Source organism: Siphateles boraxobius, unplaced genomic scaffold, assembly GCF_051911475.1.
Source record: "Siphateles boraxobius isolate OS27281-9 unplaced genomic scaffold, OSU_SipBor_1 24, whole genome shotgun sequence".
NCBI classification, from domain to species: Eukaryota; Metazoa; Chordata; class Actinopteri; order Cypriniformes; family Leuciscidae; genus Siphateles; species Siphateles boraxobius.
The window spans coordinates 2,303,854-2,331,275 of record NW_027508855.1 but is presented as its reverse complement, the minus strand read 5'-3'; the positions used below and the strand labels follow the sequence as shown (position 1 = coordinate 2,331,275).

Here is a 27,422-nt window from a genome sequence, read left to right as displayed (position 1 = left end):
AACCCATGTCTTGCATACGTCTGTGCGTGGTGGTTCTTGCAGCACTGACTCCAGCTGCAGTCCTCTCTTTGTGAATCTCCCCCACATTTTTGAATGGGTTTTGTTTCACAATCCTCTCCAGGGTGCGGTTATCCCTATTGCTTGTACACTTTTTTTATACCACATCTTTTCCTTCCCTTCGCCTTTCTATTAATGTGCTTGGACACAGAGCTCTGTGAGCAGCCAGCTGTGAAAAATTAGCGCTGCAAAGGCGTGAACAGTTATTTTTGCGGCTGACCTTATTGCATATGCATTTGTGCCATTATTTAAGGACCCAAAAAAGCATGTCCTAAACCAGAAGCTAATTTGCTCTGCTCTTGGTAGATTACGTTGGTCATTATTGAAATTATCCAGCTGCGTCTGTTGATTAATTCTTTTTGCACAAAATATACTACATTTTTATTTACTCGATTCATAAAAAAAAGTTGAAATTCTTGAGGCAAAATCTTCTACTCAGCCGAATGGATTGTATATTGTATCATATTGTATTTTAAATCATGGTAATGACTCAACACTCAAAGAATGATTAAATTAAGTAACAAAGTCAGTATACATGGAGAGTATACTGGAGAGTATACTATATTTTGTGTCTTGCCCTCCTTGTGCAAGATGTCAATGGTCGTCTTTTGGACAGCTGTCAAGTCAGCAGTCTTCCCCATGATTGTGTAGCCTACAGAACTAGACTGAGACCATTTATAGGCCTTTGCAGGTGTTTTGAGTTAATTACCTGATTAGAGTGTGGCTCCAGGTGTCTTTAATATTGAACCTTTTCACAATATTCTAATTTTCTGAGATACTGATTTTGGGGTTTTCATTAGTTGTCAGTTATAATCATCAAACTTAAAAGGAATGAACATTTGAAATAAATCAGCCTGTGTGTAATGAATGTATGTATACAGGAATGTATAATACCCAATTTTTTTAAATGGAATTACTGAAATAAATCCACTTTTTGATGATATTCTAATTATATGACCAGCACCTGTACATTATATAAAAGTTCTGCAAACAAACCAAGGCCAATTTCAATTTAGAAGCAGAGTTAAATACAAATGTCTGTCTGATTGTTGCTTTTTTTTTTTACCAATATCATACTCCACAGTTGGTAACGGGCAACTATGTCAGCCTCAGCCTGAAACAGTGACAAAATTCATCACCTAAAGAGTCCCTTAAGAAAAGGAAGAAAAGACATTTCACATGCAAGACAGAATTTTAAAATTGAGCATGTGAAAATGTGTCCCAACTGGATTCAACATTCTGTTAAACCTCCTGTGCCTCGTAATGTTAAAGGGTTAGTTCACCCAAAAATGAAAATTAAGTCATTAATTACTCACCCCCATGCTGTACCAACCCCGTAAGACCTTCGTTCATCTTCGGAACACAAATGAAGATATTTTTGATTAAATATGAGAGGTGGATCACTGCTACATAGGCTGCCAGAGGGAATGAAACTTGACGGCCCAGAAAGTCATTAAAGAACATGTTTAAATATTCCATGTGCCTACAGTGGCTCAACTATAAGTCTATCAAGCGACGAGACTACTTTTTTCCCGAAAAAAAAAACATAATAACGACTTTATTCGACTATTCCTTTTCATTCCTTGTGGGCCTGAGACGAGAGTTCAAGAGATTTCCACGACGCATGCGCGAGAACTGAACAAGAAGTATTAGAAGAAGAACGTCCTCTTCTCAGTTCTCGCGCATGCGTCGTGGAAATCTCTTGAACTCTCGTCTCAGGCCCACAAGGAAGAAAAGGAATAGTCGAATAAAGTCGTTATTATGTTTTTTTTTTTCGGGAAAAAAGTATTCTCGTCGCTTGATAAACTTATAGTTGAGCCACTGTAGGCACATGGAATATTTAAACATTTTCTTTAATGACTTTCTGGGCCGTCAAGTTTCATTCCCTCTGGCAGCCTATGTAGCAGTGATCCACCTCTCAGATTTAATCAAAAATATCTTCATTTGTGTTCCGAAGATGAACGAAGGTCTTACGGGGTTGGTACAGCATGGGGGTGAGTAATTAATGACTTAATTTTCATTTTTGGGTGAACTAACCCTTTAAGTACTAAAAGCGTTCTGCTGAGAGGCTTATTATAGGGACAGACAAGATGCTTATCCTGGGTTTGGAATTAGTGCTGTCACTATGTCGCAGTGTTGTTCAGGATCGCCTAAGCCAATCAACCCACTGTGTGCCTTTTTGGAGTCCAGACATCATCCAAGTCACTGGCACTAATACGTAAGTCACTTTGGCTAAATCAGGCGGAAATACGGATGTCTAAAATAATTTTCCACTCCTGTGAAACTCATACACCCATACACACACATATCCTTATCAGAGGCTCATCATTGCATATCACTGCATGCTACCCTGTTCCCTGGGATCTGTTGCTATGACAACGTATCGCAACATGCAACACAATTCCTTGTCTGCCAAGTTATGGGATGGTTGTTGGTGTTTTTGGTGCAGATCTGATTTATAAATGACTGTAAACAAACAATGCAGGCTAGCAACAACCCTCATCATGACGTTTTTCATTTAGATTATTTTATGCTACTGATGCATCACTGCTACTTGTTGGTACAATTCAGTACATTGTGGGTGTCAGATCTTAATTACTGCTCACTGTGGGTGGGGGGGGGGGGGGGATTTTTGTGAAAGAAGTTAAGAGGTCAAAGAAAATCCATTCAGCAAGGATGCATTAAATTGATTGAAAGTTATAGTAAAAACATTTAGGGCCAGATTTACTAACAGCTTGCGCCAGCGTAAACCCTCTTTTGGCGTTAAAAAACCTACTGCCAGGATTTACTATAGACATGCAGTGAAAAATTAGCGCTGCAAAGGCGTGAACAGTTATTTTTGCGGCTGACCTTATTGCATATGCATTTGTGCCATTATTTAAGGACCCAAAAAAGCATGTCCTAAACCAGAAGCTAATTTGCTCTGCTCTTGGTAGATTACGTTGGTCATTATTGAAATTATCCAGCTGCGTCTGTTGATTAATTCTTTTTGCACAAAATATACTACATTTTTATTTACTCGATTCATAAAAAAAAGTTGAAATTCTTGAGGCAAAATCTTCTACACAGCCGAATGGATTGTATATTGTATCATATTGTATTTTAAATCATGGTAATGACTCAACACTCAAAGAATGATTAAATTAAGTAACAAAGTCAGTATACATGGAGAGTCTGGTTTATTTGTAGAACAGGATAAATTATAGTCATATAAATTCTTGTAGAGTTATTGGGGTGATATGGAGGCCTATAAATAGCTAAAGATGAACTTACAACCAAACAAAGATTTTTCACTAAATGAACATGTCAGAGACCAGCATTCCGAGGTCAAAGAGTACATTGTTTGTGATAGTGGGCAGGCAACTGGGTCTAATTTTCTTCTTTTCCCTCTTGCCCAGTTGACAATGTCTCTTTGCATGGTGTTTGACTGTGGAAATCGAGCAGCACAGATTCCTGTGTAGTTAAAGACCAGAGAAGTAGAACACAAAAATAGTGTTTACCAGAAAAGAGAACCTGCTGCTTTTGTAACTTGGGGTTAGAATCAGCTGGCCCACTGTTACAACAATCACATGCTGTAATGTTCCCAATAACGCATCTAATTATTTGCTCTTTTATGTTAGCTTTATGAAGTAAAAAATACTTGTGCTGTACCAATACCAGTAGTTGTTATGATAATGGTCATTACTTTATAAAGACATTTTTTTTTTTTGCCTGAGAAGACTGTTCTTTACAGCAGAGCAAGCTAACTCAATAATCCATTTATTTTAAGGGCTTAGGGGCATGATCCAGCCCTCTGATTGCTGCTGCCTGCTGCTCGCTTTGTGTTTTCCACACTTACGTTTTGTGTATTTGTGTCTGTTTCAAACAGGAAACAGGAGTTCTGTGGAACTCTGAAAGTTTTACAACTTAACTGCTCCATTAATTCTTTAATCAGACACATTTGAGTCTTGCTGTGAGTGAAGTCGCACCAAGAGAGGATGTTTTTCCCTCTGCGTGTTTGTACATTTGTGTACGTCTGAAACTGCCTTTCATATGATTTTCTTTTTATGGTATACCCATACATGGCTGCTTGGCAGTGATGTTTTAGCGATGTCTTAGTTTAGATGCTTCATTATTGAGCATAGTGCAGATATTGATAAGAATCTACTTCTGGTAGTTTTGTGTGTGTGTGTGTGTGTGTGTGTGTGTGTGTGTGTGTGTGTGTGTGTGTGTGTGTGTGTGTGTGTGTGTGTGTGTGTGTGTGTGTGTGTGTGTGTGTGTGTGTGTGTGTGTGTGTGTGTGTGTGTGTGTGTGTGTGTGTTTTAGTGTCCATGTAACTTGAGCTCGACCGCAGTGGCTTTTAATCATGATAAAACACATTTCAGCAAGTCCACCTGCATAGTCAACATTTACGGCACCTCGTAAGAGCAGGAGTCATTTTTACTCGTTCCCAGCGCGCACCTCCATTTCAGACCTGTCATCCGAACAGAAAGGTGGGGACTGCGATCAATGGTGTTCACCAAATTGGCTTTATGAGTTCCATTCCACCATCCACCTGTTTCATCTGCCACTACACCCACATACTGGAGGAAGGGGATAGTGAGAAAATAAGATCTCTCTTCTCTCTGCTGCAACACGCCCAGGGCTGCCACAGCTCCTGCTGGCTCGTTTCATTGTGATGAATGTCGTAGCAAAGACTCGATGTAAAAAAAAGAAAAAACATTTACCAGTACATTTACAAATACTAGAGCATTGCATAATGGGTTTGGCCGATTTGTCTGATGTTGTCAGGCTGAACTCATCTTCAGCTCATGTCGTTTAGCTTTTCTTAACACTTTTGTGATGTTGATTCCATAAATCAGAAACACTTTATTTGTTTCAGTAATGCAGTAGAATTTAGTATTGGTTGTGCAGTACGGCACCTGGAGTTAATTACAATAAAACTGGACAAATCTCTGCTGAAACAAGGGCAAAGTGATTTGTTTGCTGTTTTTCACTTCATTTGGTCCATTGAAAGCAGACATTTCAGTAGGAGGCAGTAGTTTATTGTAGTCTGTGTTTCTGTTACAAGTTGTGTTGAGTGTGTTGGTTCAGACAGGGAAGAGCTAATGCCAGGCCACTAAACACAGGAACCTACCCAGTGCATTATGACATCATTGCTCTGCCTCTGATTGGCCGGGGGATGAGGGAAACCCCAGAGCTGATTGGGTGGAGTCACAACTTTGTAACTATTTTCTGATGCCTTGGATAACTTATTTTCTAGTTCTTTTTTTTAACCATGTTTTCTTAGGCACAGTTGTGGAGTTTGTTTTTCCAACTTATTTAATTACAAGAACCACTTCTAAATGGTAAACGTATAAGCATTTAGAACTTTATGTGCCAGGATTTCCTCATGGAAAACCTGGGAATATCAGGGAATTTGAAAATGCACTTTTCCTGGCCTGCAGATTTTTTGGAAATTAATAAAACATTGAAGTCATGAAAGTTTCTATGGTGGACATATTTTGTAAGTCTCAACGATAAGATTTTTTTTCTTCTGGCAGCCCAATTGGCCAGTAGTTTTTATATTTAATATTATTATCATTATTATTATTATTATTATATTACAATTAAAATTTTGAAGTTCTTTTATTAAGCAAGGAAGCATTAAATTGATCAAAAGTTTCAAAAGTTTTTTCAAATAAATTATGTTCTTTCAGACTTTCTAATCATCAGAAAATCTTGAAAAACAATTCATCATTATATTTTTTTTATAATAAATGTTGCCTTGGTGAGCATAAGAGACTTTTTTTTGTAAATCATAAGTTTTCCCGACCCTAAACTTTGAATAGTAATGTATATATTTACAAAATGTTAAGTTTACTTTATAAAACTATGAATGTATAATTTATTTTTATTAATTATATATATATATATATATATATATATATATATATATATATATATATATATATATATATATATATATATATATATATATATATATATATCATATTTTTGACAGTGCAATCTCAGAAACAAAAATCCTAATCCAATAATCATGAACAACTGGAAAGAAGTCATACCCCTGATGTGCAGTATGTTTGGTTAATCTCCATGTTTCTCATGCTGTCTCTCTCCCCATCTCACTTCTGTCTCTCTTAGATGTTTGTGGTTAATAAGGCTGATGACACCAGCTGCTCCCTGCATGAGTTCACCATCACCGGCTCAACCTATGCTCCGGAGGGACAAGTGTAAGAGCACACACAAACAAACTCTGAGTCCTTGATCCTTCCCAAAACACCTTTTCATTTTTACCTCCTCCAAATAATCTAATACTCATTCTGGATACTTAGTTTGTATTTACATCCCTTTTTTGCAATAACTGTCTCCCCCTTAGGCTGAAAGCTGACAAGCCTGTGCAGTGTGGAGATTATGATGGTCTAGTGGAACTGGCTACAGTCTGCTCCCTGTGCAATGACTCTTCGCTGGACTATAATGAGGTCAGTGGTGTGTGCGTGGATCTTCTCCTGCATCCAAGCCTCAGATGCCATATTTACCCTTCTGAGTTTAACAAAATGAATCTTGGTCAGTGTTTTTGAGTCTGTCCTACTCTCATTGCTGAAGTGTTTTCTATTCACTTCAACTATTCACCCTGTGTTCTTTAGGGACAGACAGCTTTTTATTTTGCTAGTTTTGTGCATTTGGCTTGTATTTCTCACCTCTGTGCCATTGCCATGGTATCATGGTTACTGTTGCGTAATATCATAGCTTTTTTCCGTGGTTGTCGGGTAGGGTAAAGGACAGTGCAAGTTAGGACAAGCTGAAGATTTTTAAAGCGTGCTTTGTTGTAAAAGGCACCCAATCTAATGTTAAAGTTAAATGACAACACTAAATCAGCAATATCAAGCAAATATTTAAAAAAAGTTTTATTACTTTAATCTGACCATGTTTTTAATAGGATAAATAATCGCTAGTTGAGTAAATGTCATGCTTCACTACCACAGCACCCTGCTTCCTGGAATAATGCAAATATTTCAGGACAGAGTTGACCACCCATCCATAAAGTGAACTGTGAATCTAATAAACCATTATAATAGATGTTAACACAGGAGCCATGTGTTTGAATGAGGAGTATCAAATTTTAGCCTGGGATTTTCATAGAAACACTGTTAGGGCTATCACTAACGATTATTTTGGTAATGTGTTATCGATCGATTATTTTGACGATTAATCAGATATTTTTTGTAGTATTAAAAACAGACCTAAGCAAACAATAGTTTTTAAAATGACTTAAAATACAAATATTAACAATTATGTTAATAATTATTGTTTCAAATAAAGTATCAAAATCAAGTAATCATATTATAGTTTTATAGAAAAACACTGTTAAAATGCATAATAAATATACATAATATTGACAATCGACTTATGTACATCAGGAAATGTATAACAAATGCCTGCAGAGGGCACCCATGACCTGGTGTTGTTGCACTTTACAGTAGATCAAATCCTGGTCTAATATTGGCCAAACGATATTTAATTCAAATGTTAACTTAATCTTTAATATTTGGCAACTTCTTTAAAATAGAAATGCTACAGCAAACTCAGAGCAAGGGTTTAGACTTTTATTTTGAAATCGCAGTGAACATTTTGTATATTTAGAAACATACAGACTAATGATGTATTCTCTTTTGTTGGCATGGGTTTATAAATGATTCACCTTACAAATCTGATGAAATGGCGCACATTGCGTTCCCAGATGAACGTTATAAGCAACCAAAACTCGCAGCATATGCAGAGATAGAGTTTGAGACGCGCTTCACGTATGTAAATGATAACAGTTCATGTGGAGCAGCATCTGTCAACAAAGCCGCTCTGATACTTACTACAAGCATGTAAATAATTAAAGCACTCAATAGCATGGTCTATGCTGTAGTATGTTTTTTTAATGGTTTTAATACTTTGTGCAGCCTTAGAAATCAGTCTAATAATTCTTTTCATGGATTCTTTTCTGTGGAATGCGCAACTTCCGTGATTTTGCCGGTTACTCGAAACGGATAAATTACAATTGAGCATTATTTTTTAAATCGAGTACTCTAATTTAATCAAGGAATAGTGACAGCCCATGATCTTTAGGTGCAGCCATTACAGTTACAAACTGGATTCCAGGGTCATGGAAAACCTGGAAATATTATATACATTTAAAATTGTTATTTATACTCTTGGAAATGTAATAAAAAAATACAAATTCTTTTTACAATTGTACAATATACCACTATTTATAAATTAGTCAATTAGACATTTATATTGTTACAAAAGCTTTCCATTTTAAATAAATGCTGTTCTTTTTCCATCAAAGAAATCATGGTTTCCACAAAAATATTAAGAAGAACGGTTTTTAACATTGATAATAAGAAATCTTTCTTGAGAAGCAAATTATTAGATTAGAATAATTTCTGAAGAATCATGTGAGACTGAAGACTGTAATGATGCCAAAAATGTCACTTTGCCATCACAGGAATTTAATTATATTTGAATGAAAACATTTATTTTAAATTGTAATTATATTTCACTATATTATTGTTTTTTCTGTATTTTTGATCAAATAAATGCATCCTTGGCGAGCACAAGATACTTCTTTCAAAAACATTAAAACAGCTTTCAAGCCCCAAGATTTTGAACACTAGTGTACAATACATGGATTTTCTAAATTGATTTGTGTTGAATGTGTACAGTTTAACAGTTTAACCTAAGAATCAAAACCCAAACAGCCTTAGAAAACGATATTCCTTTTCATAAAAATAATATATCATCTAGTAATCAAGAATGACTGGGAAAGTCATGAAAATTAACTGGACAAAAATGTTAATAACCCTATGTAGAAATTATTTAAAATGTTATAATAGGACATGCTTTGTTGCTGCACTTGTACAGAGTTAGATGAAGTTGGATTTCTCTGTTACAGTACATACTCGCATGGTCCATTGCTTTCAGGTGACATTTAAAGTGCACAGTAACAATCATTTCTGAAGTGAGTGCATGACTCTAGTCTTGCATAATGAATATGCAAGTGCCATATACTTCATGTTGTTTGTGCTGATAGGGCACTGAATGTTTACACACTTTTGTGCTTATGCTGTCCCGCAGGCTAAAGGAGTGTACGAGAAAGTGGGCGAGGCCACGGAAACTGCGCTCACAACGCTGGTTGAGAAGATGAACGTGTTTAAAACGGATCTCTCTGGACTTAGCAAAGTGGACCGAGCTGCAGCTTGTAACCTGGTAAGAAGGGAGCCATGGTGTGCACCAGGAAATGAGACCGACTGCAATAACAGGAGAGTTAGTGATGAAAAAACGATAATTGGAGCGATAGATATTTGAAGCTTCAGAAGAAATATTAGAGCTCATAAAGTTTGGTCAGTGGTGCAAGACAGGGTATTTAAAAGAAATGAAGACATGGCCGTTCTTTTGAGTATCCTTGCAAGCACAGATAATGAAGTCTTAAATTAACGTAGAATTTTGAGAAAATGGGATGCGTGTCAGATCCGCATCATGTGTGGCAGGTCTTAAAGTGACAGCAGCCTAATAAACCTGCTCCACTTGTTGTACCTGCAATTGCCTTTCAGCCCACCGAAACGGGTGGGGCCGACAGCCTATTTAAGTCACGCTGAAAGCCATTTTCATCCGAATTTTTTGACTGAGTAGTGGCTGCGTCGACTCTCGTGTAGGCGCAGTAGCACAGCAAGCTATGCACTGCTCATTCCTGTTATCTCAGGGAACCAAGTTTACGCTAGTAATCAGAAAGTTCCCTTTCAATACGGTTCACTCGCATTGTGTCAGTTTCTTATTCTTATGGGGAATGCAGTTCAATAGTGCCGTGCTACTAGCGCAGTGAGTGTGGTGTCTGCTCATCCTCAGTGGAGGGGAGAACCGAGAGCGTTATAAAGCACCTTGGGCACATAGCCTTGTCCTGGTAGAAGGTGCCCTTGCCTCAGAGATCGTGTTCATGACCTCCTGGAAAGACATGATGGCTCCCATCGAGAGGCCATAGATGTTGGCTCTGCAACTCTGATTCGGGATGCCAAATTGACCCTCCCACCTGGGAAAGGAGGTCCCTCCCCACGGAATTGGCCATGGTGCTGCTGATAGCAGCTGAACCATCCCCAGGAACCACGGTTGGTTTTGCAAGAGTTCTCAAATCACTATTTTTATATCAGCGAATTTAATAAAATAATATAAAAAAAAGTTTCAACATTGTGATTCTATTTGTACACAGTTATAGGTATACATTCTTTCACAGACGTATTCGAGTTTAAACTCAATACACTTAAAAAACGTATTATTCAATGCATTAATTCTATATAGATTTAACGTTATATATTAAGGTGCTCAAACAAGTGGCAAAACATTTAAATATGTAGGCCTTATGTTACCATCGCAAACATTTTAAATTAAAACATACAATTGACAAAAACAGCTCTATCATACCTTTTCTTTTGCATTTAAATCTTTTTTTACAAGAAATATTGTGGGCCACAATTTAAGAACTTGTTTTTCCACCTCCACGAAGAGACGAGTTGGCTGCATCCATTATATCCCGTTGTTGAGGTACTGTGTAGTTTTCCTTGCTTTAATTACCCCGGGCTTAAAAGTTAAAAAGAAAATGACTGTGAAAAATATAAGTATACTTTAATTAAATGCGTTTATTTACTATATTTTCATGTCAATCCGTATTCAGTTTGACCACGAACCATGCGCTGTCACTTTATTTCAGCAGAAGAAATACACTCTGTGCGGAAACGATCTCTGCACTGTTGTATACGCACCGCACCTGGAACGCATCCAGTGTGAACAGCTCTAGCCTGTTAACATGGGTACGGAAAAAAATATGCACTGCAAACGGAGTGTGTGTGAAACAGGCGTTAGTGAAGCGGCTGGTGTAAACGCATGCATTGACTAGAGTTAGCCGTGTCGCAGCCATAACGCGCCACAGACGTGTGTAGTGTAAATAAGGGGTTACATTAACCCATACAATTTGTATTATGAATTTCCTGAACATTTTCCTGAACTAATCAGACACTTTATATGAACAAACTACTGATCTATAAAACACAATCAGAAAGAGCTATAATTTAAGTACACATATGAGGAATTTTTCTTCAGTGACAAATCTTTCATTGTTTTAGTTACACTTAAAAATTTAATATTATATTTTAAACGTATTTTAACGAGGAGGTAAGCTGCTTCTTCTTCATTCAAAGGGCAAATCACACAATAAAACACTTGATTACTGCCATTACTACTGTTAGCCTGGACAGACACTCTCCAAGCTCCTCTCCCCGGTATCAAAGCAATTTTTAATAAGCAGGTAAAATTTCCGACTTTAAACAAATACCAATTTAAATGCTTAGGATGTTTGCGTTGTAAGAATGTTCAGGGAGACTTTAAATTTAAAAATGGTGTCTCGTTAGGCAATGTTTTCTCAGTCAAATCATAAAATTTCCTATTGATTCAATAGAACACGTGAGCTCACTGGGGAATACCAATATATGATGTCATGAGCTATCCAGTCATTCTATATAGATCAGTGGGTGTGAATGATAGCAATTACAGAAAAATGTGCGATTAATTACAGAAAAATTTGCGATTTAATTAGGTTAGTTTTTTTATTTATTGACAGCACTAATATGTATATGTGTGCGCGTGTTTCTCTTGCATATAAACAAACTGATTTTCACTAAAACCCTGAAAACATAATGGGAAATGTCTCTAACACACAAACACTCACACAAGTTAATAAACTTTATGCATGCATGCCAATTGGTGTAAGTATGATGTGAAAGACCACTGGGACAAAATAAAACATTGGAACAGTGGACTAGTCTTGATCCCCTCTCCCTTTTCCCTACGGGGATCATTTTTCTCTGAAAGAGTGAAAGATCAGCTCCACTTTCTTTATTCTGCTGACCCCTGAATCTTTCTCCTCTCCAAAAAATAAGCGTAGTCACACAGACTCCCAGAGGAAAAGCATAATATTTAGATAACCTCTTCATACACTCGCCTGGTTATCTAAACTTTCCATTCTGATCCAAAACTTCACTGCCCTATGGAAACAAAAGAGAGACATTTCTTCTGTCTCTACATATTGGTGGTAAACTTTCAAAGATGTCAGATGGTTGGATGGGCGCATTAATTGATGTAATAGGGAGTTAGATGTGTGTTATTGTTTTTTTAAAGCTGTTGAGGATTGAGAACACAGGAAACCTGCTGAGGAATGACGTCGTGGTGTTCTCAGATAAGCTGGAAACGGGAGACACTGGTTTTCTCTCACACATGCATGCCTTATCTAAACATCTGTAGAATGACTGAGTAGATCATCTGATCCCAATATAAAACAGAGCCACAGACAGAGACAGCAAAAAAGTAGGTAGGTCAGTGTAAATACTCTCTGTTCTCATGTGATGGAGGTGGTTTCCACCTAGTGGCAGAATTATGCTCTTGCATCACTGAATGTTTCTCTTGCATGTTTTTTTTGTGGTTATATTATTTTATTTACTTATTTTCAAAAGTAAATATATAACAGAAAATGATGGGGGATGATCAATTTCTATTTTTTAGTAAAATATATTTTTATTTATGCTAGAAATAAGTACACTCCAATTGAAAAGTGTGGGGTCAGTAATATTTAAAAGAAAATATTCAGCAAGAACACATTAAATTGTGGAAAAGTGAAATTATTAATACGACATTAATACAACAGATTTCTATTTCAAATAAATGCTGTTCATTAGAACTTTCTATTTAACTTTCTATTCATCAAAGAATCTGCAAAAATGTATCATGGTTTCTACAAAAATATTAAGCAATTAAGAAATGTTTACTGGCAACCAAATCAGCATATTAGAATGATTTCTGAAAGATCATGTGACACTGAGAATTGAGAGTAATTGCAACTAAAAATTCAGCTTTTCCATCACAGGAATAAATTCAAATATATTAAAATAGAAAACTGTTTTTTGAATTGTACTATTATTTCACAATATTACAGTTTACTGTATTTTTATTAAATAAATGTGGCCTTTGTGAGTATAAGATACATCTTTTAAACACATTAAAATATCCTACCAACCTCAAAACTTTTGAATCCTTTTTCATTAAATGTTGTGTACTTTTTTTAAATAAAAAGTTATATGCAGGGATGCCCAATTGTTTAAGCTTGAGACTGGTTTCAAACCTATTTTTAAATTTTCTGTTGCTACTGTAATTAAAGTCTAAACACTTTTTGAGAAAACTACTGCAGTGTTGCATAAAATCTGTCAGTTACTGTGTATGAGACTCTTCTCCAACCACCTGGGCTTGACTGCTGACTACAAACAGTGATGTCTGAAGACTACCCTAGAAAACAGTTTAGAGAGAGAGTGGCATCTTACCCAACATACATGCACACTGATAGCAGAGAGTGTTTCACTTTTGTTTAATGTAACCTCTCTCATTCTCTCTTCATCTCTTTTTCTTTCCTTCTTCCCCCTAGATTATCAGAAAACTCATGCAGAAAAAATTCACACTGGAGTTTTCCAGAGACAGGAAGTCCATGTCTGTGTACTGCACTCCCAATGGCTCAAACTCTCAAAGCAAGATGTTTGTCAAGGTATTGCTAGCTTAAACTCATCCAAAACAGTGGCAGTGTTGGGGAAAATTACTTTTAAAAAAGCAATGCTTTACAATATTGCATTACTCCCTAAAAAGTAACTAATTGCATTACTTAGTTACTTTTTATGGAAAGTAATGCATTATATTATTTTTGTGTTACTTTCTTTCATCTGGGCTGGTCTTGCTTTTTGTGTTTTTAATAATAAAAAAAGGTTCTGTTTTTGGCAAATATAAAGGCCCTTTCGCACCAAAGGTGCAAATGCAAAAGGAAATGCAAATTCACGCCTGTAAAGTAGAGGGCGCTTCTCAAACAAACCTTTCAACTGTGCTGCCATTCTGGATTGGAGACAAATAGGATGCAGGAGAAGAAAGTTAAACACTCCTCAGCAGTAAAAAAAACACAATGTGATGTTTATCGGAAGTTAATTTTGCTTTAGTATAGTTGAATTGGATCATCGAAAGTCGGCAGCAAAGACTTTGTTTAAAAGTGAGATTAAATACATGAAGTAGGTTTGTTTTTTTGTATTTAACAATTGCAGATTTACTTAATATTCCGATTTTGTAATTCAATGTTTTTATTCATTTTGAGCAAAACTGAATGTTTTTGTGCAAGTGGGATGAATAAAGGATGCACACATTTAGTCTAGAACTACAATAAAGCACCAAAGTTACTTGAGTTACTTATTTGAAAATGTAACTCAAATATTTTGTTGTAGATTTAGAAGTAATGCATTACTTTAAAAAAAGTAATTTGATTACGTACATTGCTTAACCCCCAACACTGAACATCGGACATCTATAAATACCTTCAGTAAACTTTGCTATATGCATCACACCTGGTTCTCCTTTCATTCTTTCTGTATGTAGGGTGCTCCAGAGAGCGTGATTGACCGTTGTCAATTTGTGCGTGTTGGTAAAGACCGTGTCCCGTTGACCATGGCAGTGAAGGAGGAGCTGATGAGCACTATTAGAGACTGGGGGTCAGGCAGAGACACACTACGCTGCTTAGCTTTGGCCACACGAGACGCTCCTCCTTCTGATGACAAAATGGACCTGGAAAACGCTGTCAAGTTCTCAGAGTATGAGGTGAGAGTTTGGATGTTGTTTAAAATCTTTATACACATCTGTGCACTTGATGTTTTACCACAATAGTTTTTCACTAGGCATACTATAAAGACACAAAAAATATAACAGTTCCATTCCGTGGTTTCCGAGGTTTATTTTAAAGCAGGATAACAGAAGCACACTTCTCAAATAGAATTTTACAATTATGTATTAAAACAATTATTAACTACAATTTTGAATTAGTTATTATTATTATATTATAATTTATATCAGATTATATTTATTATTAACAAATAATAAAAACAAATGTCAGTTATTGAAGCAATATACACTGAATTTTTTTTTTCAAAAAAAAACATGGGTTTGTTTTTGCCCCATTTTTCATGAGCTGAATTCAAAGATCTAAGACTTTTTCTATGTACACAAAAAGGCCTATTTCTCTCAAATATTGTTCACAAATCTGTCTAAATCTGTTAGTGAGCACTTCTCCTTTGCCGAGATAATCCATCCTCCTCACAGGTGGGGCATATTGGCAGGACCTGAAATATGCTGCTTATACACCGATCCAGAGCATCCCAAACATGCTCAATGGGTGACATGTCCAATGACTATGCTGGCAGTTCAAGAACTGGGATGTTTTCAGCTTCCAGGAATTGTGTACAGATCCTTGCAACATGGGGCCGTGCATTATCATGCTGCAACATGAGGTGATGGTCGTGAATGAATGGCACAACAATGTGCCTCAGGATCTCGTCACGGTATCTCTGTGCATTCAAAGTGCCATCAATAAAATGCTCCTGTGTTTGTTGTCCATAACATATCCCTGCCCATACCATAACCCCACCGCCACCATGGGCCACTCGATCCACAACGTTTACATCAGCAAACCGCTCACCCACACGGCGCCATACACACTGTCGGCCAACTGCCCTGTACAGTGAAAACCTGGATTAATTCGTGAAGAGAACACCTCTCCAAAGTGCCAGACGCTATCGAATGTGAGCATTTGCCCACTCAAGTCGTTTACGACAACGAACTGCAGTCAGGTCGAGACCCTGATGAAGACGACGAGCATGCAGATGAGCTTCCCTGAGACGGTTTCTGATAGTTGGTGCAGAAATTCTTTGGTTATACAAACCGATTGTTGCAGCAGCTGTCCGGGTGGCTGGTCTCAGACAATCTTGGAGGTGAAGATGCTAGATGTAGAGGTCCTGGGCTGGTGTGGTTACACGGTCTGCGGTTGTAAGGTCGGTTGGATGTACTGCCATGTTCTCTGAAACGCCTTTGGAGATGGCTTATGGTAGAGAAACAAACATTCAATTCACGGGCAACAGTTCTGGTGGATACTCCTGCAGTCAGCATGCCAATTACACGCTCCCTCAAAGCTTGCGACATCTGTGGCATTGTGCTGTGTGATAAAACTGCACAATTTAGAGTGCCCTTTTATTGTGGCCAGCCTAAGGCACACCTGTGCAATAATCATGCTGTCTTAACAGCATCTTAATATGCCACACCTGTGAGGTGGATGGATTATCTCGGCAAATAATGCTCACTAACACAGATTTAGACAGATTTGAGAGAAATGGGCCTTTTGTGTACGTAGAAAAAGTCTTAGATCTTTGAGTTCAGCTCATGAAAAATGGGGGCAAAAACAAAAGTGTTGCGTTTATAATTTTGTTCATTGTTATACACACACACACACACACACACACACACATATATATATATATATATATATATATATATATATATATATATATATATATATATTAGAGGTGGGCATAGATTAATTTTTTTAATCTAGATTAATCTAGATTAACATTGAAATTAATCTAGATTAAAATGGCTCATTTGAATTCTCCCGAAGGCATTCAGAATATGTGTGCTACCCAAATAATGACTAAAAGTAAGTCTTTGTGAATAGTTCGCCTCGCGTAGGGCTGTGCATTTCTGCCAAAAATGCCATTCGACAATCGAGGAGCAAAAGTCGAATATCGTAAAAAAAAAAAAAACCCAATGACAGAAAGGGAGGCCAATTTCATCTTTAGCGATTTGTCATCAAACAAACTGTTTATTAATTGAACAAGTAACATGTTTTCGTCCTTTTTTAACATAGTAGGCTTGGAAGAAGAAAAAAAACAATACGCACGACAGTCCGTTTTTGCATCGCCAATGCTCGTTAGATCAAAAAATAATGTCATCATATGTCATAATGATTTTATGTGAACCTGCCTTGTTACTGCAATAGCCTCATTTTTAAACAAATTAGTTTCAATCAATGTAAACTATTCGTGTGATTATGCCACTGCGCAATACACGCGCAATACACACACATTACCGCGGGATGGCGGGTGTTCATTTCATAAACTGTGGACAATGGTAGCTTATTTAACCTGTTAACCAGTGCGCCGACGCTCTGAAGCGTTTTTTTTTTTTTGTTGCCTATAAATTAATGTATGTCCAAAAACCGGATAATGTCATACTTTTTATTAGTGCTATCGTGGCGTAATAATCTGTTTGGTTGTAAAATGTATTACCTGAATGAAATGAAATCGAATGTATCGTCCTGTGGAATCATTCATTCACAGACAGCATACGAAGATGTTCAACTAATAAAGATCTTGATCGCTGGCAAAAATATGATGCATTTGCAGATTTGCTTTCACTAGACTAGACTGTAGATCGGCCACTTCATCCAACGCTCTTGATGCTCTTAAATCTTCCTGTTTCGACTACGAGTGTTATTGAAAGCGCTTCAGACGATTCAGTACGCGAGGAACTGAACAGATCAACTGATTCGCGAACCGATTTAGACAGATCATCTGACAACTTATTTGATGAAGTCTTTGAACAGAATCGACTCACAAGAGTGATTCATTTGTAAATGAGCATCGCTCATGCCCATACAAAGGACACAGCGCGCTTGGAATAAACTCATTTAACAACGTATTGCATTAAAATAAAGTAACGAGAGGAACGTCGCCCAACGTAACATGTAGTAAAAGTATACACCTTGTGTCCCTGACAGGAAAATACCCTGCTGCGCGATCTGTGACAGTAGGCGCGGCGTCATATGTCAAATATAGGCTATACACATGGAATTGCGCGAAAATATAACGATATAACGAAATTCATTTTATGATCCCAACCCAACTTTGAGAATAGAATAACGGCGATATTTTTTTATCGCCCGATAAGAGTCTCACGTTAACGCAGCACGTTAACGCCGATAACGGCCCACCACTAATATATATATATATATATAACACACATATATACACACACACACAAATAAATAATATTTGTTTGTAGATTCCACTTCTTTTTGTGGTATTGCTTTTGTTCATACATTTTGCATGTGGATTAAGTCTCATGCCACTGTACATGTAAATTTATATTTCTTGGATTACATGCAAAATGTGTTCATCTGTTTAGTCAAATCTCACCTTCGTTGGCTGTGTGGGGATGTTGGATCCGCCCAGAAAGGAGGTGATTGGCTCAGTGGAGCTGTGCAGTAAGGCCGGTATACGTGTCATCATGATCACCGGGGACAACAAGGGCACCGCCGTGGCCATTTGCAGACGCATCGGCATTTTCAAAGAGGATGAAGACGTGGAAGGAAGAGCCTACACGGGTAGAGAGTTCGATGACCTGACTCCAGAGGCCCAGCGAGAGGCTGTGAAAAGGGCACGGTGCTTCGCCCGTGTTGAGCCTGCACACAAGTCAAAGATTGTTGCTTATCTACAGTCCTTTGATGAGATCACAGCGATGGTGAGATATAGTGGTTAGTGGCTGGTTTCACAAAAGGTCCTCAAAAAAAAACTGTTGAAACACCAAAAGAGAGTCCGAAATAAACATTAGCCAACCACCAAATGGTAGTAAAAATTGGCTTGAAAAATGTGAAAGTCAGTCATCAGTTGGTTACTTTAGGAGCTACAACATGAGCTACAACATAATAAATGTTTTAAATTGAATTGTAAGAACGATAGTCTGACCTTCCTGATGTACTGTAAGTTCACTTACATGGCTAGTACATTTTCTCAATTCACCCACCAATTAGCAGGTGTGGAAAAAGTTAATTTTAGGCCCTGCACTCAAACCTTTTTAATTCAAATTAACATGAGACCAGGAATTATTAGGCATTAACATTACATTTAATATTGTTGTAAAATCTAATTGCTATACATTTGGTTTGAGTAAAATAAAATGTTTCATTACCACCACCAATGTCACAGACTTGGGCTGTTAATACGATTAAAGGGGACAATCATACAATCTGGGATCATAAGAAGGATAAAGTCTCTGATTCTACTCTCCAGTCTCTTAGCAATAATATGCTGCATTACCTACTGTACATCTCTCAGAGACAGAGAGCCTTGTATTTTATGCTGATTTTCCCTGCTGGAGTTATGAGAGCATGTCTGTGCTCTTCCTGTTCACACGCTGTCGCCCCCAGCTTCAGCTCAGCATGTGTCTATTTGTCGTTTAGGGACTTGAGGTATTTCCCAGACATCAGTGTGCGTGACAGAGGCTGCTTTGCTTCTTTCAGAAGAAAAAAAGATTTCCTCATCCTCTACTTGACTCCTGTTTAATCCCCAGCTTGTAATATGCTTTTACCTAAGAGTGAATTAAATTTACCTTTTGATCATTAGTTCTGTCAGCTCAATGTGGATTAAATCTTTACTTTAATCCACTGTATAAACTAATAGACTTTAAATTGACCCTTTGATAAGCTCCACCCCCTTTTAGTTACTGTTGCCAACTCAGACAAGCTTTACTGAACATGCCATAGAAGTGAATTGGATGTTTCTAGAACAATGTGATTTTTCATTAAAATGAGTTCGTTATGTGGTAAACATTTTGTGAATATTATTTGTGTTTTCTGGAATGATGTCTGACATTTCAAACATTTTAATTTATTGTTCTTTAAATAGTTAAATTACATAGTAACACGTTCAATTCATAAATGAAATTGCTTCAATTTATCTTGGAGCAAATGTATGCTATTGTTCAAAAGTTTGGGGTTGGTAAAAAAAATTATGTTTTCGGAAGAAAATTCAATTATGCTCTGCAAGTTTGCATTTATTTGTTCAGAAAAACAATAATACTGTGAAATATGATTGCAATTTAAAATAGCTGTTTTCTATTTTAATGTATTTTAAAATGTAATTTATTCCTATGATGACAAAGCTGATTTTCAGCATCATTACTCCAGGCATCAGTGTCACGTGACCCTTCAGAAATCATTACAATTAGATTTTTTGCTCAAGAAACATTTCTTCTTCTTATTATTATTATTATCAATGTTGAAAATGCTTAATATATCTGTGGTTACCACGATGCATTATTTTCCACAAGATTCTTTGAAGAATATGAAGTAAAAAAAAAAACAGCATTTATTTGAATCTTTTTTTTATTTATTTTTATCATTTTATAAATGTTTTTACTGTTACTTTTGATTCATTTAATGCATCATTGCTGAATAAAATAATTTATTTATTTCTGATGTTATACATTTTCCTTCGGGAATGACGGCTGACACTTTGTTTAATCCTTAGCATGCAGATTTGTTTTAAGATTTGAAGAAAAAAAAATCCATGCATTCCTTGTATAGCTTTAACTGAATTTTACAGAAATGATCCAACACACTGAACTTTCGTAGAGGTGCATTAGAATAGAGAAAAGCTTATCTGATAATATGCCACGATTCAGTTTATCTAGCAGGTCAGTCACGGTTTATAAGTGGGGCTTAGGGCTTAACAAACGTTGTGTTGTGTGAAAAGCCCATGAGTATCCACTAACCCTTATCCTTCACTCTGTTCCTTCCTCCCATCTCACTCACAGACTGGAGATGGCGTGAATGATGCCCCTGCCTTAAAAAAGGCTGAAATTGGCATCGCCATGGGCTCAGGCACCGCTGTAGCCAAGTCAGCCTCCGAGATGGTGCTCTCTGATGATAACTTCTCCACCATTGTGGCCGCAGTGGAGGAGGGACGAGCCATCTACAACAACATGAAGCAGTTTATCCGTTACCTCATCTCCTCCAACGTGGGAGAGGTGGTGTGGTGAGTGGGAGCCTGATTTGTTTAGTGCTTCAGTATCCCAACCACATTTACACTCATGTGAGTTCCCTTTTTTCCCCCTCTCACAGTATATTCCTGACAGCAATTCTTGGCCTGCCTGAGGCTTTGATCCCTGTCCAGCTGTTGTGGGTGAACCTGGTAACGGATGGTCTGCCGGCCACTGCCCTGGGCTTCAATCCCCCTGACCTGGACATCATGGACAAGCCCCCCCGAAATCCTAAGGAGCCTCTTATCTCTGGCTGGCTCTTCTTCAGATACCTTGCCATCGGAGGTTAGCCCAATATCTCGGTTATTTCATAGAATCTAATATTATTGATTTTTTTTTTTTTTTGCCACATTAGTTCACCTACAGATCTTCCCTGAAAACTGTAAATCAGCTCTACACTGTAAAAGATAGAAAATGATGTTAACTGAAGTAATGTTAATATACCACATTATTACAATGTATTTTTTTAATTTATATTATACTGACAAGAACCTTAAAAACAATGGTGGTAAAGAGAAAGCCACATTATAAATCATAGTTTTTCCACTGAGATAAAAAGAAGATGCCACAAATACAAAACGGCATCATGGTCACAAACATGGCACTCAAATAATGCAATAAACATCATAAGAAAGCGTTATTGAAACCTTCAATGAAAACAGATAATTCTGGAATGTCAATTTACAGTTTTTCACTGTATATTATAGGATGACTTCAATTATTTCAGTTCCAAAAGCTTAAAAAGTATTTTATTGTAAAATGTCTCTTTAGATCTCTTACAGATTTCCACTGTACAGAGTAAGGGAACTTTCTATTAACCAATTAACAGGCATTTACTCTTGTTTTTCTAGGATATGTGGGTCTAGGCACTGTCAGTGCTGCTACCTGGTGGTATTTGTATGATGAGGAAGGGCCACAGGTGTCCTTTTATCAGCTGGTGAGTCAACAGTGAGACCATATACTGTACATTACGATTATCTTTGACCCCTTCAGAGTTCACAATGACTGCCATCAAAGGGTCAAATGATTTCCTGTCTTTATAAATGTTGCATCTGATATTATCAGATGTACTGAAACAGACCATTTTTGTATTATTAATAGCCACTGTGAAACCACTAAGAAAACAATCACTGGAAGATCACCATTTGAAATGTAGCTAAAGATCTTTAAGATGGCTAGTGGTGCTAATATTACTGTTTTTTTCTTCTAATTTTCTCATCTGTAGCGGCACTTCATGCAGTGTACAGAAGACAACCCCATGTTTGAGAGCATTAACTGTGAGGTCTTTGAGTCACGTTACCCCACCACCATGGCTCTCTCTGTGCTTGTTACCATAGAGATGTTCAACTCTCTTAACAGGTTAGATCTGCAGCCATGGTGATGGCATTGCATCAACTGTGTTCTTTCAATATGTCTAAGTAGTTTCTTTAAAGCACACATTAGATGTCTCATGAGCTCGGTTGAGTTATGCTGGGTCATTTTCTTAAAATAAATCTTTTTTGTTGTTATTGTTTTATATATTCTGTATGTTATTGTTGTCATTTTTGCTACTTCCATTCTTCTAACTTCAATAAAATATGAGTGGTGTAGACTGGTGGTTAAACATCTGGGCAGGTCCCTCAAAGGTAACAGGTTTAATCCCTTCAAGAGGTCATTTATTGTGGCCTTAATCAAGGCATTTACAGCCTGGTTGCTCAGCAGGACTGTTTCTCTATTAACTGCATTATGTCATTTTTTTTAATGTGAGCATAACCTAAATGACTACTTGGTCTCAGTCAGAGCCTTGGGTCTTAAATAACTTATTTATACAAACTCTTCTCTCATTCAGCCTGTCAGAGAATCAGTCTCTGCTGAGGATGCCACCTTGGGTGAATATATGGCTCCTGGGAGCCATAATCCTTTCCTTGTCTCTACACTTTCTCATCCTGTATGTGGAGCCTCTACCGGTGAGTCAAATATATTGGAAATATCTCTTTTTCTGTCACTATAGAGTTAGATTTAATATTTTATATAATGGTACAAATGATGGATTGAACCTCAAAAACACCTAGTGGAATAAACCTAAAAAAAAACTAAAGATTAATAGGAGATTTGAAGACTTGTGCATATTTAAGCATTTAAAGGGAATGTTCACCCACAAATGAGAATCATTAACTCATTTAAAAAATCATTAATCATTTACTACATTTATACTATAATTTCTAAATCTATTGTCAGCAAAAGAGAGGCTGCGGTTCTATGTCTATGTTCTATGGTTTAACTTTTGAAAGCAAAGAAATTAAGACAGCCAAAAACATTAGCAATGCAATTTTACTTTTGTACTGCAAAATAATAATTATTATTATTATTAAATACAATTTTTTTTACTCTATAGTTCAATAGTATTATAGTAATAATGTTTTTTATTTTTGTGATTTAATAAAATATTTTAATGTCATATATTTTAAAAACAGTAAAAGCAATAATAATAATTGTTATTGTTGTTGCTGTTAATAATAATAAATGAACTACTATTGGTAGTAGTTGTATTGTGTAGTCATATTAAATCAGTTCCAGAACAATTGAAGTAGAGATTTAAAAAATACAAATAAATAAAAATGTGGTGAGTTGTAAAACTGACTGTAAACAAAGTCCAATGTAGTGTAATGTAAGTATTTGAGTTTGGAAAAGTATCGGTGAATGTTTAATGCCGCAAAGACATGTTGATCACATGACTACTGTTAACTAATCAGTTGTCTTAATGAATGAAATTGCATGCATGTGTTGTTGAGTGTGTTGTGTTGTTCTCCCTGAGGAAGGCATGGGCCGAAACGCATTGGAGAGGTTTTTTTTAGATTGTTTTGTATGTAGCCATTTGATAATAAAGGCTTTTTAATTCAAAAGAGTGCCATGGTCATCCTAAAGTTTTCTTTGATAAAACTGACTGTAATTGCACATTTTAAAGCTGGGATATGCCCCCCGGGTCGCCTTTTTGGCACCTGTTTCACACCTGATGAGATTGCATCCCTGCATGTTATGTTTCTCATTTTGTCTTATCTTGTGTTTCCCAGCTGATCTTCCAGGTAACTCCACTGCATTATTCCCAATGGATTGTAGTCCTCAAGATCTCAATTCCTGTCATCCTATTGGATGAAGCACTCAAGTATATCTCCCGCCACCACTTAGAAGGTACAGCCTGTTTACAGGAACATGCTTCCCTCTTTTTGTGTGGCTAAAGTGTTGTTGCTGTCCTTGATATGACTGTTCATAATATTCCAGTCAATGCTTCTGTCTCTTTTTTATTGACTCTGTCATTTATTTTTGTTTCTTCTGATCTGTTTCTCCTCTGGCAGTTTAACTTTCTCCTCTCATCTTTAAAAAGGTATTTTCTTTAACTATGGCCTGTCCATTACAAAATCACCTTTATTCTTTTGGTCTTCATTTCATTTAGGCACTATAAAAATCTCTCTCTCTCTCTCTCTCTCTCTCTCTCTCTCATTTTTGGCCTTTTGCAGGTGAAGAAGAGGAAAGGTACAGGAAGAGTCGGCAGCTGAAATTCTAGGACAAATTCCTCCAGACACACAGGAACACACGCTCCCACCTGCCTATTTCCTCTGATCTTTTAAGACTGCACCCCATACGTACACATTCACACACACGTCATCAGACTCGTCATCATCAGTCCTCCCGTGTCTCCGCTGCATGTCCAGCCACCACTTAAACAAGCAGGGCTTGTAGTTTGTTACTGTGTGTGTGTGTGTGTGTGTGTGTGTGTGTTTATAAGAGAGCGAGATATTAGGTCTCTGTGTGTGTGCGTGCTTGTATGTGCATGGGCCTAACTCAATAATGTCGGTTGTGTGACTGTTTGTTTTCTTTATCTTGCTTTTTAGCTTTCAACACACTTTATGTACATAGTATGACAGTTACTGGTGCACTTGAGGGAACAGAAAGGGGGTTTGAGGTTAAGCATTTGGGTATTACGGGTTAAATTCACAGGGGGACGATGAATCATAATTTGGCCATAGAAAAACATTTCACTATAAACAATGAAAAGAGACTGAAATTGAAAAAGAGAGGATGAAGATGTCACCATGGGCGTCTTTTAACGTGTGAATGTTTGTTTGGACAGAATGGCCAGTTTCTTTAAGTGGTCAACTCCAGTTTCTCTTTTTCTCTCTCCTTTCTCTTCTTTACATACGGGGTTGCCACCTTCAGTGCTGAGAGGTCCTTCTCTTAGCTATACATTTCCTTTTAGATAACTGTTTACACAAGGCTAAACCTTATTGCACTTGAATGTGTAATAAAAGGCCCAGGAATTAATTTTAGCTGTAAAACATTTCAAAACAGTCCTTTTTTCTTCTTCTTTCATATTGTAAACAATATTCATATTCTTCCATTTGTAAACACGAATTGATGTATCCAGAGTTCTCCTCCTCTTCACCTCCTCTGTTCTGTAGAGTTTACTCCAGTTGAACACTAGTAACTATCTGCTGCAAGTAAATCCATCCAAACATGGAGCAGCCTGTCACATGCTGTAACTATTAATATCAATGGCAGGTTTTGAATATTCTGAAAGGGAAGAGGAGGAAAGGAAGGGATTTGTTCATTGACGTGAAGGGCAGACGAGGTCCGCAGCGTTGCTTGTTTAACATTATCTGACCCACTCCTACACAGAGACTCAAACACATTGCCCCCTCATTACGGAGTGAAGGGCTCTCACTTGAATGTACTTTCACTCGCTTCTTCCCTGTACCGTCTTATCCTAGTAAATCACAGTAATCACAGCTGTTTAACATCTGCAGGTCTTAGCTGCACCTTTTCATCCTTTAATACTGTATGCTGCCATATGGCTTTTTTCATTTGCTCTTGTTTTTCTATTTGGTTGAGTTTGAACTCGTCGTCATCATGAACAGAACATCATTTACGCAGTGGGTCTTACATGCTTACCGTACATGTCCGCATTACCGCTAGTGCTTTTCTTGCGATCTTGATGAATTCTGCTACTTTTTCTTTCTTTTGTTTTTAATAAAATAATAATAATGTATTTGACTGAAAAAACCCAGGTGGTTTAGTTTGTCAGTTTTGCTGTTAAGGGTATGATATGCCTTCATCGATCTTTTGGGAAATGCTGGTGTGCTGTTTTCAGACAAATTGGCAAACCTACTACGCCTGTGCCTGGTGTCATTATGCTTGCCATGGTAAAACCGCAGTGTGAAGACTCTGTGTCCGCTTGTTAGCTATGATGGCGTGAGTATCCTTTCGTCGCAGTCTAGAATCATCCGTTTTGCCAGTAATAAATGTGAGTGATAGAAATGCTATTTAAAACAGGCAAGCTCTGTGTCTCACACCTTTAGTTATTCCAATGGCAACATATTACCATATAACTTAAGGGTCAGCGTATTGACACGAGGCAGTAAGGCCGCTCATATTCATCACACTAGCATCTGCGCCAATAGAAAGTGTTGGCTTGTACAGCCTTGCTAATAACTACTGATCTCTTGAACTGTACAGAAGAAAAAAATGAAATACCTGATTGCATGGAACCTTGTTACTGTAATTAATAACCTATACAGTATATTTAATTTTTTAATAATGACTTAAATGAAACATCACCACCCGGAAAAAAACAGTCCAAAACTTTTTTTTTTTTCTCTGCATTCAAGTAACTGAAGATGGAGAATATTTTGTAGAATAGTAGAGTTTGTTTATTCATTGTTACAGTTTGTTTTTAAAGGTAGCAGGGGTTTGTGTCTTTTCAATTTAGCTTAAGAGTTGTAAAATAAAAATGAGAATTGTGCTATGATCATTTTTGCAACTATAAATGGGTTTGAATGTCTGAGGACTTTTAGTTTTTCTTTTTTGTCTGTTTGATTGTTCTGGTAAAGGAACATCTTGTGGTTTACACAGTGACGCCCAGTAGTCAATACTTGCTTATGAAGGGCTTGGTGTGGGTACATGTGCCTCCAGAGATATGAAATGTCTGTGTGTAATGCTGAAAGTTGGACGTCCACTTTGTAAACCTTTTTTAATTCTATTTACAAACCCCTTTTGTTGGTGCTTCTGCTACATACCGTTTTCATCAAACTGAATGTTTTCATTCTGAAACGTACTTGATTGTTTGTAACGAACACTTTCGAAAGGCTGACAATCAGAAAAGCAAACAAAAGATTGTAGTGACGTTTCCCTCCATTCGCTCTCGAGCACAGTGGTCCTGAGATGATCCGTTCGCTCTGGACAGCTGTCTTGTCTTTCTGCCTGCGCACAAACCGGCTGGAGCTTTGCACCCACTACTGAGAAAGAATTCTCTGTAAACGCCTTGGTAATATTAATTGTGGATACATAAATTTATATATATGAAAAGACATGTCAAATAAAGATTATTTATCTTATAATTTATTTCGACGCTGTTCTGCTTTCTTTTTTGCGCTTCCAGATCCCTTTACTGTATCTGCAGTCTGGATTTGTGGCTGCAATGAGTACTAGCTACCACCAGGTGACACTGTATTATCGTACTGGTCTATTGCTCCATTCAACAACACCTCACAGTCTCATTTGAACCCGTCTTTCTACACAGACACAGTGGGATTCTGAATGATATTAAAATTATTTAAATAATTTCAACTTCATGTAGACTTTTCTCATAG

The 27,422-nt window shown here is 37.1% G+C and overlaps 1 protein-coding gene across 2 annotated transcripts in view; it reads left to right on the top strand.

Annotated features, from left to right (window-relative positions):
• Positions 1-27,174, top strand: part of atp2a3 (ATPase sarcoplasmic/endoplasmic reticulum Ca2+ transporting 3) — a 73,118-nt gene extending 45,944 nt beyond the window's left edge. Inside the window, exons 9-22 of one of the 2 annotated variants that reach the window (XM_077240703.1) lie at positions 6,181-6,269; positions 6,416-6,518; positions 9,166-9,297; positions 13,547-13,663; positions 14,533-14,751; positions 18,166-18,501; positions 20,575-20,795; positions 20,882-21,084; positions 21,651-21,736; positions 22,025-22,158; positions 22,628-22,745; positions 23,850-23,967; positions 24,132-24,160; positions 24,294-27,174. In XM_077240703.1, the coding sequence (XP_077096818.1) occupies positions 6,181-6,269; positions 6,416-6,518; positions 9,166-9,297; positions 13,547-13,663; positions 14,533-14,751; positions 18,166-18,501; positions 20,575-20,795; positions 20,882-21,084; positions 21,651-21,736; positions 22,025-22,158; positions 22,628-22,745; positions 23,850-23,967; positions 24,132-24,136 (1,881 nt within the window). In that variant the 3' untranslated portion in view covers positions 24,137-24,160; positions 24,294-27,174. The remainder of the gene's footprint in view (positions 1-6,180; positions 6,270-6,415; positions 6,519-9,165; positions 9,298-13,546; positions 13,664-14,532; positions 14,752-18,165; positions 18,502-20,574; positions 20,796-20,881; positions 21,085-21,650; positions 21,737-22,024; positions 22,159-22,627; positions 22,746-23,849; positions 23,968-24,131; positions 24,161-24,293) is intronic. The other variant, XM_077240702.1, reaches the window with a different exon arrangement.
• Positions 27,175-27,422: the final 248 nt, after the last annotated feature.